This window comes from Taudactylus pleione, unplaced genomic scaffold (genome assembly GCF_031769625.1).
Source record: "Taudactylus pleione unplaced genomic scaffold, aTauple2 ptg000114l, whole genome shotgun sequence".
Classification (NCBI taxonomy): Eukaryota; Metazoa; Chordata; class Amphibia; order Anura; family Myobatrachidae; genus Taudactylus; species Taudactylus pleione.
This window is the reverse complement of record NW_028284516.1, coordinates 2,788,872-2,803,578: the sequence shown is the minus strand read 5'-3', so window position 1 is coordinate 2,803,578 and position 14,707 is coordinate 2,788,872. Positions and strand designations below refer to the sequence as shown.

The 14,707-nt window shown below is 39.5% G+C and overlaps 1 protein-coding gene across 1 annotated transcript in view; it reads right to left on the bottom strand.

The window, feature by feature from the left end:
• The window catches only part of TRIQK (triple QxxK/R motif containing), a 113,434-nt gene that overhangs the window by 41,982 nt on the left and 56,745 nt on the right, over window positions 1-14,707 (bottom strand). The window contains exon 3 of the mRNA XM_088471504.1: window positions 10,546-10,615. Within this exon, the coding sequence (XP_088327630.1) occupies window positions 10,546-10,606 (61 nt within the window). The 5' untranslated portion in view covers window positions 10,607-10,615. The remainder of the gene's footprint in view (window positions 1-10,545; window positions 10,616-14,707) is intronic.

Sequence of the window (14,707 nt, the reverse complement as noted above, 5' to 3'; positions counted from 1 at the left end):
AGGTTTAATTAACAGAGTTTACAGTCCTTTATTCCACAACTTTTAGAATTAAAAGGGAGCGTCCAACAACAATCCTTTATTACCAGTGGATAGTGCTTTCAGTCTAAATCAGCAGTTCTCAAACTGTGGGTCGTGACCCCAAAGTGGGTTGCGGCCATCTCAGCTTGGGGTCGCGACTCACATGGGGTGAGGTTGATGACCCCTCTGAGGAGAGTGAAACCAGTTGAACTGTCTGTTATTACACACGAAAAACAAAATGCACACCAAAACACTACAAAGCCACCTAAACCTTAGCTGTTGGAAACAGGCCCTCAGGGTACTAGAAGTCCTTAGGTTAATGCCACATGAGGACTATCTGACATGAGTACACGGTTAAAGATGATATGTGACACTTGTATATCTGTGTGCGACCGAGTTTTGGATCTGTATACAAAGTGATACAATGCAGTGGCCGTGGCTTTCTTCCATGCCAAGTTCCATTGTGCTTCATTTACAGATGCAGTCGCACACATACAGTATATACAAGTGTTGCCTATCAAATTAATCAGTGCAGTCTACCGACTAATGCCCGTATTTAATTAGATGCGAAAAGTGCCATTTTGCAAAAAGTTTTCGCCGATTTGGACTTTTCACATGGTTTCAAAGTATCCAGGTTGTTTTCGCGTCAGTGCAATGTAATAGGCGAAAAAGATTCACCTCTGAATAGCAGGTGAAAAGTGGTGCAACATTTTTATTTTGGGGTGCAAAGGTGGGGAAACCACTCAAAACCCTTGGGACAGCCCCCAGAGGACAACTGTTTAAAAAAAAAAAATTAGAAAAAACTTAACACCCCAAGACCCATTTTCGGGGTGAAGAAGATGCAAAAAAAGCAGAGTCCCATGGGACCTGGCGGCTTACTCACGCAAGGCGTCTTGTGCCACATGATGTCTTGGGGCTAAGTGAATGAGGACACATCTGTTCGGTAGATCACGATCCTGGAATACTCATTCCCACACACTGTTGACCTTCACTGGTGATGCTTGTCCCTCTGAACTTCCTGCTGATATCCCATTAAGCAGCATACACACTACACAATGTGTGTATGCGGCGATATCCTCATCGGCGGGGTTGCCGGCATCGCACCCCCGCCGAGCCCGCCGATGACGATATCACCGCATACACACATTGTGTATACACACTTGGCGATGCCGACCAGCGGCAGATGATAGTGTGGGGAGGGTGGGAGCAGGGCCATAGCAGGGCCATACTGCATCCCCAGATTAAGCTACTTGTACAGCAGACTGGGGATATCGTAAACGACCAACGGGAGCGGCCATCGCTGGTTGTTTTTAGCATACACACTTGTCGATATTGTGAACGATTGAACAATAACGATATCGTTATCGTTCAAAATATCGTCAAGTGTGTACACGGCTTCAGACTGGCGTGGACAATAAGTGGCCCCCCAGCTGTTGTAGAACTACATATCCCAGATGCCATGCCACAGTTTTGCTATTTGGCCATGCTAAAACTGTTGCAAGGCATGCTGGAATGTGTAAGTCAAGAACAGCTGGAGAGCCACTTATTGTCCACCTCTGCATTAGACACAAGTGATAGCCAACTTCTTCAAAGTCAAAGTCAATGACACCTCGTGCTATTATGCTAAATACAGTAAGTAGGGAAGCCTTACATTTTTAAAAAATTGCATGGACTATGCTGTGTTGTTATTTACTTAATTATCGCATGAACTCTACCTGTGTATAAAGCCCCTTGCTTTCAATAGGCTTGGTGTCCCTCGTTTACACACGTGTCTTTATCTACTAATTCTAGTACAGTTGCTAAAGTAACTGATGATATGCGAGGGGTCATGGATAAAAGCCAAACAAAGCTGCCGAATTACAATGTTCAAGAGAAATTGGTTTCTAGCCAAACAGACATCTATAAGCTTCCCAATAGCTTGGTTGATTACCTGTTAATGTGCTGCGTATATACTGAAGGGCAGCTCCAAGGGGCAAGAGCACACCTTGTGTCAACATGGAACCCAGCCATGATGCAATAACAAATTCTAGTCAATGACATGAATCGCATCCTCGCGCAGCAGACGCGAGGCCTGATTATGTCGTTTGCATGAGCAAGGCCCTGTCCACTTCACAATACAGCGAAGCTTGAGCCGAGTGGGGAGACCAACTATCCTGGGAGAAGTCCCGGAAATTCCATGAGCTCCCCAGACATTATGGGAGCCGACAAGTGGAACCAACTTAACGGAAAAAATAACCTATAGAAATCACACTTCCATGTGAGGTTTGACTCAGACAAAATGTAGTAAATCACAGACTTTCATTAACTGCAGAAAAACAGAGAAAGTGAAAGCAATGTTGTCCTACTTCATTTTGACGACTATCTTATACCCCTTTTACACCAGAGCAAAAATCTGGGTTTTTGCTGGGTCTACCCAGGTCGCAGCTCAATGTAAAAGGGTCCCTGAAAAATAACCCAGGTCAAGTGACCCAGCAATCCAACCCAGGTAGCTACCAGGGTTGGACCCAGGATGGACCCGGGTAATGGTGCAGTGTAAATGGTGCAACCCAGGTTACCTGACCTGGGTCATGCCTAAAATTAGCTGATTGGTGGTTGTGGGGCATTCGCCTCCCACTTTTTATGACCTCACAGGTTTAGCAGGGCAGACCTGAGTTCAGTGTGAACAGGGCTGACCTGGGAGTAACCCAGATCAAAGGTGCAGTGTAAATGGGTCTGACCTGGGTCTGACCAGGGTTGGAACCATGTCCAAAAACCCAGGTCGGACCTGGGTTTTTGGTGGAAAAGAGGTATTATAGTAATTTATGTACTACAATAATAATGTGGTCTACAGTAACACAATGTACAGTACTAAGTTCTAACCACAATGCTTGCCAGATTTGCATTTTGTTAGGTTATATTAATCAGTTGCATTTATGATGCTTTTATCTACAACCTGAAAACCTAACACCCTTCAGTGTAACTACTGTAAGATGATGTGAATTGTTACAAATGACAACACTAGTACAAGATACACAAAATCTAGTTTTTATTAACAGGCCCTCCAGCATGATCCTTTTCACCTGGTACAAAATAGATACAAAGGAAAACCCAAAATGGTGATAAAAGATAAATAGGCAGCTGTAATAAGTTCTGCCCCAGCTGTACTCAATAAAGAAACTATGATTCACTGAACTAAAATAAAACATGTAAAAATCTATTAACTATTTAAAAATTCAACATTCTGCATATAGATTAATTATTGATTAAATAAAACTAAAGATTACAATAATATATATAACCAAAGTTGTACACAGTGAATAAATCTACTAGTAATTATTAAACTGATTTGCAATCAAAGTTTTATACACTTAAAACAACCAAATGTATTAATATTCAGAAAACACAAAAACAAATTGATCAGCTGCAGAACTACCAACCTTATTTATTTATTTATTTATTTATTTAATCTGCTTATCTGGTGAGAAGGGTATTTTTACATCAATTAATAAAATTAAGTACTGTTTGTTTACTGCATTAGTAAATTAAGCGGGAAGTTTGTGAAGAGAGCATTGTGTTCTGTGATGGAGGCATGGGATGCAGCTGCTATGGGTCCCAGATCTGAGGGGGACCCATCTTCCTTGTCAAAGTTACATATGATATATACATTTCTCACCATTGGGTGGTACATAGAGGCCCTTACAAACTTTTGCTATGGGGCCTTCAAATATCTAGTTACGTACCTGGATGGAGGGTCTACATTAAAGTGGATTATAAACATATTATATCTCCAGTGCCTTTTAAACAATTATAATCTATTTTAGCAGTGCTGACAGGTCCATGAGTATTACTATGATGAATATTAGTATGACAATTTACACATACAAAATGTTCTTAAATGTTACGCACTTAAGAATGGTCTTTGTGTTGAGCTGGGTATTATAGGGCAAGCAGCAAAACAAGACCTTGTCTCTAATGCTTTACAAAAAAAAAAAAAAAGAGTGCAATTGCTATGATTACAGGTATTTGGGGTACATCCACTGCACCCTTAAACGTATTAAATTCATATTTAACATTTTTCAATCTTAGCAAGTGGGGCAATTTGTCACTAATAATACATTGGCAAAAGACACATCATTTTACACAGCATTAAGTGCCTGAAAGGAACTTTCCGTTAGTATACACAACGCGCTCAAATCTTGACATATTACATTTAATGGCTGGTAGGTATTCAATTGGCTATACTTAAGAGCAAAACAAAATGTTCCCACAATTTGTGTTCAGTATCCAGCTATGCAGGAGAAATATACATTAATGACACAAGATAGCTTATTTATATAAAAAAACACACAGGTCAAAAAAGTGTCTAGCTGAAAGTTTTTGACAAGTTGTTTTCAATCCCTTTTATATATTACATTCACGTACAATGCCAGACTGACCGGCAAGATAGAAAAATAATTCTTTATGTTAGAAATGTAGCATAATGTAGTATAGTAACCCTATCCTGAAGTAACCTAATAAATTATTTTGTGACTAGTAAGGGGTGTCGGATGCATATAGCAGCAAAGCTGGCGGTCTCTATGCGGAGGCCTGACCACTGACATGCGCTACTGCGAATGTGGCCCTGTTGGCGCATCTTTCCTCCCCAGCGTTCCAGGTCTCCTCTGAGACTCCTGGCCAGAAGAGACACATACAGAGCCCTATAGAGTACAGCAAGTTCCCTATACCGTCACTACTATTACTAACGGGCATAGGGCCACTAATCACCGAAGTATATACATTCTTGATACCCGGCATACTACAATACCCTTACATTCCAGGCTGCTCCAGTTTTGTTCATCCCTGTATCTCTATGCCACCTTGCCGTTCTACCTGGTTAAATAAACCTGAAACCTGGCTAAGCTGTACCACGTGTGGACTAACTGCCACCAGCACCTCTGCTGTGCAACTCACAACCCAGGGACCAGTGTACTCCCCATATACGGTCGGTGGTTATATACATATATTTACTTCAAACCATGTATCAAGTTATGGACCCCAGTGCCAACAGGTCACTTGCCCAGGTGCACTCTGCTATACTCTGCTAATATAGGAACTTGTCAAATGCCGGTCACCTCAGACTGCCCCTGCTTCCAGCTGTCTGGCCTTGCCCCATCTATCCAGAGCTCCGCCACCGTAAAACAGACTGCGTGACCTATAATACAGTTTATTTCAACTGTGTAAATATTTTGCCATGTAATACTCCTTTCATTCCACCCTTAAAGTAAGGAAGACCTCCCTGTGCCCACATCTCTCTTGCATTAAAAATTCATAAGCCCTTGTACACTATATGGGCAGTTCATTAAACAAGTTTCCATATTGCCCTCTAGTGAATTTACACATAATAATTATTAGGTCATCTCTAAAGCCGCATATCCACTACACGATATAATGAACGACTGAACGATCATATCGTTATCATTCAATCGTTCATTATATCGTGCAGTTGACATTGAGCCCACACTGAACGATATATATCGCTCAGTGCCGGCACCCTCCCTCATCCCCGAACCTGCACAACCTGACATGATCGTCAGGTTGGACAGCAGGTTCGGGCGATGAGCAACATCGTAAATGACCAGCGGGAGCGCACATCGCTGCCTGTTGACGGCATATCCACTGTACGATATAATGAACGATTTCGTAATTGTTTAATTGTTCGTTATATCGTGTAGTGGATATGCGCCTTTAGACGCCTTTTAACGCAAGTGAGCAAACTTAGTTTTTCTACTCTTTCAACAGTATGCCTTTCCATTCCATTTATGATTGAGGCTGCCTGCTATGGAACGGTCTTCAGTTCTCCTGTGCCCTTCTTACAGTGAGAGGACTGAGTGGATCCCTATGGAACGCCACTATAACGTTAAACCGTATTTTATTTTATTAATCTTACCAACGCAACCTTTGTTCCCAATGGCCTAGTACTTATCCATAACAGAAGTCAGACTCAAAGGTCTATAATGTATTGGTTTTCTTTTTAAAGACTGGAAGCACATCTGCTTTCATATAGATATACTAAAAATAGCTGCTTATCAAATACCAAACTTAGGGGGAGGTGTATCAACCATTCTAAAAAGAACAAGTGGAGTAATTACCAATTCAGCCAATCAGATTCTAGGGGGCATATTTACTAAAGTGCGGGTTTTTAGAAGTGGAGATGTTGCCAGAGCAACCAATCAGAGTCTACATATCATTTATCTAATACCTTCTAGAAGATAATCACTAGAATCTGATTGGTTGCTATGGGCAACAACTCCACTTCTAAAAACCCGCATTTTAGTAAATATACCCCATACTTGTCTACACTCCCGGTAGTCGCGGGAGGCTCAAGAGTTTTCGGGTTACCCTGAAAGAGTAGTCAGATCTCCTGCAACCCGCCCACTTCCTAGTGAAGAGGGAAGGATGGGGAGATTTTACGAGAACTTTGCAGGTCCATAGGGAGGGGGTGGGGCTAAATGACACAAATCACGTAATTTATCCCCCTCCCTGCGGACACACAAATTTCAGCCTCTTCATGTGAAGGGCCCTCTCTCCCAGCTGCTACCGGAAGGGATTCATACAAAGTCGGTAAGTATGATATACCGTTACATCCCATTGTTCTGTCATGCGATTGTATGGTTTGTACCCGGCTTAATATTTAATGGTGTGCATAGGCAGGCGCGTATTAAGAGGAGGAGACCCCTGTGCAGTCCCCGTCCGGGGCCCCCTCCTCTCTACTTGGCGGCCAGTAGCGCACTGAGCACAGCAGACTCTACTGCGCATCCGCAGGTCACTAGAGAAATGGCGTGGCAGCCATTTTCCCTGCGACTTCCCTACTGCGTCTGTGCAAAACACGGGGAAAAAGGCTGCGGAGGCCATATTCCAGGCGATGTGTACAGTGATACTACTGCCGACGCAGGACTCCGGAGAGGTAAGTATTTAATAAAGGGGTGGAGTGTGTGGCGTGTGCGCCCCCCAGCACCCAGTAGATACGCCTCTGTGCATAGGATATTTGCTACACAACCTATTTCCTGGCAATTTTTTTTTCCTCCTTTGTAAATACAGACAGAAAAAAAAGAAACCATTAAAAAGATCATCCCTCTTTTTTTATCTCCTATTGTATAACATCTAGATTCCATTTATTCCCAATATGCACATCAGTAGCTTCTAGTTTTAACAAATTAAGTGCTTTTTCCCTTATTACCTCCAGTATGTTCTGGTTGCCTTTTATTCCCAGAAACTAATGTTGCCCTTTGGTATGTATTTGTGACAGCAATTGTTCAAAATACTCTTAAATAATAGTACGGAGTCCAAATGAGAAATGATTAACTTCTGCAGCAGTATAAACTTAGTATAACGGTGTCCTTCAAGATTCCAGGATGGCAAGAAGTCAGATGCAGGCAAAGGTTCAAGATAATTGGCCTCATAACTCCGTAATCGCAGCTTAATGTCATTTAACACCATCATAAATATTTTAAACAGCCGCTGTATCAGGGTCAGCTCAGTCAGCATATAGCTCATAACGCAAATATAAAAATGGTGGCTGGATACACGAGTGTGCGCAACAATGAATCTGACAGTAGCCAATCATTCCAGTCCCTGACCATGTGATCACTGCGACAGCCTTTGTTTACTTATATTATATCAGCATTGTTAGCTACTTTCTATTCATAGGACATAAAACAGAAGGGAAAGGAAAACAAACACTTCTAAGCGCTAAGCCGAGCTAAAAAATACACAAATAAATAATTGACCTAAAATTTCCACCAATCTGCAGCTAGAGGTTGGGATGAAATGCATACAGTGACTTAAAAAAAAAACCACACACACACACATTTGCGGCGCAGAAAAGAAAGAGAATGGAGGATGTATATGATATATAGAATTAAGTTGAAATATTTTAAATGCTTCTTCTAAATGAGCGATACAGCAGTGCATAGAAGGAAAAAAGTTACGAAATAGTTATCACCTATCTGCATGACAGACACTTCCCGGATATCATCCCTCAACAGAAAATCTATAGGTGGCTTTGGATGAGATCCAGGGTTTGCTCAAAACATCTCTTTTCTTTTCTCTCTTTCTTTCTTTCTCTCAAAAATAGAAGTGTTAATAGATATTTTTATAAATTAACAAAATGCAAAGTGAATGAACATAAGAGTAATCTAAGTTAAACCAATATTTGGTGGGACCACCAAAAAGCATCAAAATCAGGGATTTTGTAGGATTATAGTCAGCTGTATGGTTAACCAATCATACCAAACAGGTGATAATGGTCATCATTTTCATATGTAGGTTGAAAAACAGGGTCTGATTCCTTACTGATCGCAACTGCGAATACGCACGCAATTGGCCGATTGTTGCATTCTGCGTATGCATCGCAGTGTGCGAACTGGTCACTGCAATCGGGACTACTCAGACCCATCGCAGAGTGATTGACAGGGTGCCGTTTAGGGGTGGGCGACGAAACGCAGGCGTCCAGTGTGTTTGAACGCTGTTGCATGGTTAAATCAGCCACTGCAATGCCTTACACAGCTTGAACACTCATAGCATGCGATGATGCTAGCAATTCCTGAGTAAGGTCAGAGCCTGTGCAAGTGTGCGTGAGGCTATGATGGTACTCGATGTTACCGATGGTTTCGCAGTCTTGCTAAGGATTACGGATGTGTGTAAGGTAAAGTGGGCGTCCTTATGTTGTGCTGCGACGGCATAGCGATCGCAATGGATTAGCATACTATCACAGCGAGACTGCATGCGTAATCGCTATTGCAATCGCAGTTGCGATCCATAATGAATCAGGTCCACAGTCATTAACAGAAACAGTTGTGCAGGAGGTTTAAAACTGGGTGAGGAACAGCCAAACTCTGCTACATAGGTGAGGTTGTGGAAGACAGTTTCATGTCACATGAGGTAAGGTAAATGGCTGGGGAGACACTGGCTGGTATCACAGCCAAATTTACACATATATCATGTGGGCATTATACAAAGGTGCAGCAGTATATAGTATTGGTGTGTTTCGATCAGGGATGTGTGGAAAAGGTAGGCAGCGGAGGCAGTGCCTCACCTGCCTTACACTTTTTACCACAGAGTTTTGACTATAAAAATGATTAGAATAATACAATGAGTTTGATTTCTCTTCTGTTCATTCACTTTGCATTTTGTTAATTGATAAAAATAAACTATTCACATCTCTATTTTTGAAAGCATTCTTTGCAGCATTTTTTCCACACCTGCCTAAAACCTTTGTACAGTACTGCTAAACCACTTGATGGATTTTGATGGGGGTTTTCACTAAATGTATACAGCATTGGTCGAGGAAGGTTTGGGTATATGAACTATTCATCTGTGACAAAAGGGAGTCGAGTTGACACTTTTAGTGAAGCTAAGTCACAGAAAAAAAATTTACACCAAGCTGCTGTATGCAGCTAACTGCGGTTAGCGCGCCCTAACCAGGCGGTTTCTCACACATGCTCGCACCCTCCTATCGCGCCCTGACAGAGCAATAAATTGAATTGCTCCGCCGGGTGTCTTAGAGAAAGAAGCCGCCAGAAAACAATTGAATTCCTCCGTCTGAAGGGATCAGTAACACATTTCTCATGGACCCTCATCTTTTCCTCTGGCCTGGGGAGAACAGTTTGAACATTTAGGCAAGACTGCAGACCACATGAATACGAGATTTCAGATTGCAATAATCCATTTCATTTTTGGGATATGAGCCTCTCACTCGCTTCTTTCATGTATGAAAACACTTGACCTGAGTTAAGAAACCTGCATCCCTGCATGTGTGACCCAGCTTGCCTGATCCTGAGATGGTAAAGTAAAAATGAGAGGAGGATTGTGGAGTAGTCCATGAAAATCTGGGAGAAGCCCTATCTCCTCCACTTGCTGGAGACCGGGCATTTCTCTAGTTAATAAATGGACCCTATTGTGCATGATCTCATATGCTAGAATAGAATTAAATATTATTAAAATATGTTAGGAACAGGTTATCATTCTGTTTACAGCTTGTATGCTTACCCATGTTGGCGTGGAGTTTTTCCCATAGTCCAAAAACAAACTGGTAGATAAACTGGATTCTGATTAAATTGTGTCTAGTAAGCTCCACTGATGTAATGACTGAATTAATGTATTCAATAGCTAAAGCACTATCCACTAGAGTGGGACTAGGTTATATACATGTAGTAATGATTTTGATATGTAATAATAGAACCTTGAAGCATGTTTGCTGTTGTCATGCCATTCACATGCCATGAAAAGAGATGATTTGCAGTCCGATCATTAACAATGTGGACATTGATTGTAGGTGTGGTTGGGTTTAGCAGCTGCCCATTAGCAATGAATTATTGAGCTGCTTAAACATGTCTGCAATTACACATAGTAGCAATACATTTAATGGAGTCCTTGTTATTTAAGTACTATGCAAATTGTACTTGGATAAATGTCACTCGGATTGATTGATGGGAAAAAATACTATGTACAATCTCCATAGGCTCTATTCAAGTTATATGTGCACTGAAATATTGATGTAAAACAACTTACCTATTTGCTTACGGTATTGATCGACTGGTGTTCTTGTTGTTGAAGCATCTTTTCTACCCATTTTCTTCCTCTAAAAAACAAATCAATGACATTCATGGATTATACTGTGCACACTGTAAAATAAATATGTAAGCCCTCGAGTTTACTAGGGCTGTCCACTAATATGCAAGTTTCAGACAATACAATCTGGGTGAACATATTACAGAACGGACTCAATATAAAATTAACATGATCTCACTGCAGAGTTTTAGAGGTCAAAAGCCGGAACACAATCATGCATAAAAATAATTAAGGACAATGCAAAAAAACAAAACAAAAACTAATACCAAAAATAAAAAAATTATTTTCCAGTCTTTTCCACCACACAGATGTTTTACTTGGGCCCTTCAGCGATTTATACTGGCAAGTAAACTGTATTGTGTCTACATAACAGTACCATGTATCCCACCTCCAAAGACACGGAACAGACTTGGTGGTGGAAACGCAGTAGTACCAGAGACACAAGTGGTCACTAATAACTTACAGAAATGCATAAGGCACTGGTACTGAAGGACACCTTCTACTGTACGTAGTGTTCAAGAGTCTGAAATATGATAAACTGGGCGAATATGTAGTACTGAAGAATGATTTAAAGTAGTAGTAGGATTTAAAGCCCAATGTGCTCCAATCGGATATAAATATAAAAAGATTTAAACTATAAGTAGTCTACCTGTTTATTTTTTGTGACAGCATGCAAGACAAGTAATGTAACTCTGAACACTTGCAACATAAATCTACAAACTATTACACAAAGTACATTACTTCATTTTCTTTAGCTGACACAAAAATGCCACTTTGGTGTGTACCGTATGCGTATTTTTGGTTATTTCCGATATCCTCCTTCTCCTAACAATATAGAGTACCATAAGACAAGCATTGACATCTGACAAACCAAACAGATTATACATTTGCAATCCAATCCTAAAGAATTAATGTTCACAGTACTACCATGAGAAGAATACATTATATTAAAAAAAAAAATTAAAAAAAGCAAATAAAGAGAAAATAATTCTAGACAACAGGTTTACTAGAATAACAGATTGTGCTATGCAATGTTACGTAATCTAATGTATGTTTTGATAATCTGGAGATGAATACTAAAATGTTTTGCACTATAACTGTTCCCTAACTGAGGATAAAAAAAAAAAAAATGCTTACAAAATATTGTCACATAAAAAATCCAGAACAAATTCACACTGTAATAAATAAAGATATTAACTTACACTGAACTGCTGACGCCTAATATCGGAATGTTTGTTACAGGATGACGCACATTTGTGCTATTTAATCATTATATGACTGTAACTATCATGGTATTAGTCCTATTTAACACCAAAAGTGGTATCGCTATCAAGTTTGCCTGCTGGGGGGTTTTGTGATCAGCAGTCGTGACGGGGTTCCATTATTTTGTGAAGCACTAAAGAAAACTGCTTGAATCAAAATAATTCCCATCGATGACATCATTAAATTTATAGTAATATTTAAAAAATAAACAAATGAAATAAACAAGCTGATGTTTACTAGAAATAACGGTATTCACTGCAACAGAATCCAAAATGTAAACCTTACTTTTTTATTAGTATAAAATAAAGGCTATGTTATCTAATGGCCTTATAAAATAGAAGTGAAGTGAGCATAATTAAAATACAGTACAGCATGAGGTTAAATAAGGAGGATTTGAGTAGCGCTTCTAAGATTCAGATGATTGCTCATGTTGCCTGCTGAATAATCCCATTAACTGCCACTGGCATTTCCTGGTAACCATTTATTACAAAAAAAATGCCGCAAATGAAAGAATCTTAGGACTATAATTTTAGTCCTGCCAATAAAACATTTCCAAGTGGATGATGACAGTATTTCTTTTATTATTTTTCTGAAATGTATATCCGTTACAATAGCTACTTATCCAAAAATCAGCAGCCTTGTTCATCGGTAACCCTCATGCTGTCAGGATCTAAGACATCTGACACCGATAAAACGCTGTGACTTTTCTTTGTTCATCAAAGCTATGTAATAATCATTATTCATTTTTACAGCTTTGACGACGCTCGATGATAAAAAAAAAAATAAAAATCAGAGATTCCAACCGAGACATTAACACAAAGTCCTAATAAGCCAGCTATTTTGCATAAAAGATCAGCAGCACTTTACAGAGTGCCGTGATAGATGGAGGAATGGATCCTAGATTAGTATGTACAAAATCAAGATTGTTTTCACAATGCCGGTCCTTAGGGAACATTGCTCATCACCTAACCTCAGAAAGAATTTGCACTTCCCTGAGGATGCTTGTCACTGAAACTTAAACTAGAATATGGATTAGACTGAGATTCTGTTTATTACTTATTATTCTATCTGCTGGAGTAGAATTACATTACTGAATTAAACATCAAAGGGAAAGAGACTTGAAATTGTCATTTTTTGTTTTTGCTTAGGTACGAACCAACAGAGCAAATCATAATTTCCTTATATTACAGTTAATGACCAGAATTAATATTAGATCCATCTATATCTACAACTAAATACATAAAAAATATATATATATATATAATATAAGAAAAAATACTTGGTGATAATTGATTGAAAAATCCGAGGAGTGCCGCCTATACTGTATCTTTCTGCTGGATTTGGGGATTGTCTTTTCCCGAGGAGGTCACCGAGGTAGTTAATTCAGCGTTTTTTGGAGTGCCAGTCAAACAGTGTACAAGAATATACACACACACATATTTTAACAGTTGAAGTGCAGAATTATTAAATTTTGCTAATAAACATTAAATTAGTCTTTTAGTATTAATGAAGAAATTATGGAGTTCACAAAGCTCCTAACATCCCATTATATCTTAATCATTATCTGCATCCTCGATTCAGCTTTTTGCTTCTATAATAACATTTTAACATGTAAAATAATAATTGTCTTAGTAAAACATCCAACTGAAAAAAGTAAAAAAAAAGTTTATATATATATATATATATATATATATATATATATAATCACACACACATACACGAGAGAGAGAAAAACAGAGAGAAAAAAAGAGAGAGAAAAAAGAGAGAAAAAAAAAAAAGAGAGAGAGACAGAGACAGAGAGAGAGAGACACAGACATAGGTTCTTTATATCTAAAATAAGCCGGTTTAGAAAGTACAAGACATCCACTTGTGTTTCCCCCACAGAGGTACGCTGCACTAAAGTGACATTACTCTGTCACAATATCAAATTGAAATATCAAAGTCTCAGACAGTCCCAACTGAAAGCAGTGGGAGGGTAAGGCAGACTAGAATCATGAATTAAAGATGAACTGTAAAAAAAAAAAACCACAAAAACACAGTAAAATGGATTAAAATATCCAGTGACTGTATATGGTAAACGGATCACTTGGTCGGTATAAAGATCACTTGTATTATTTGGCTATTTGCAAATTACCAATATAAACCTTTTAGAATGTTCAAATAACAGTAAAAGAAGTTGCATAGCAACACAACATCCCGCATATGTTTATTTTAATCCTCTTCCACGGAGTCTGAGCTGCCGTCGGGTGTGCATTTATTTTCTTTTAGCAGGACAACTACAGCGGTTCTGCTGTGAATATAAATGTGATGGAAGGAATTAAAAATGCAGGTTAAATACAGATGTCCTCTTTTTCTTTAAATTTTTTATAATATTTGCCCCGCAGACGCAGCGAAACACCAGAGTGCAGTACAGACGTTGGGCTGTGACTGTAACCGCACAGGAGTAGACTTTTAATATGTACCAAAGCGTAGATGACGCACAACGGAACTTGGCGTGAGAAAAAGCTGCGGCATTGTAGCACTTTGTATACAGATTCAGACTCGGTCGCACACAGATGTACAAAAGTCGCAAATCAAATTGATCAGTACAAGCTAGCAATGTAGTTTTGTCGCTACCAGTTGTTCATTTGTGAAAATAAGACACATCGCGAGCGAAAAAGATACTCTGCACACCCGAGTTGTCTGGGACCTGGTGGACCGAGAGGGGCTGTTTGGCGCGACTCACAGTGTATGAGGACACATCTGTATATAGTCACTGTATTCTTGTCACTTGAACAATTTAACTAGAAAATACACGTTTAACGAACAATAAACACATAATAATAATAATAATAATAAT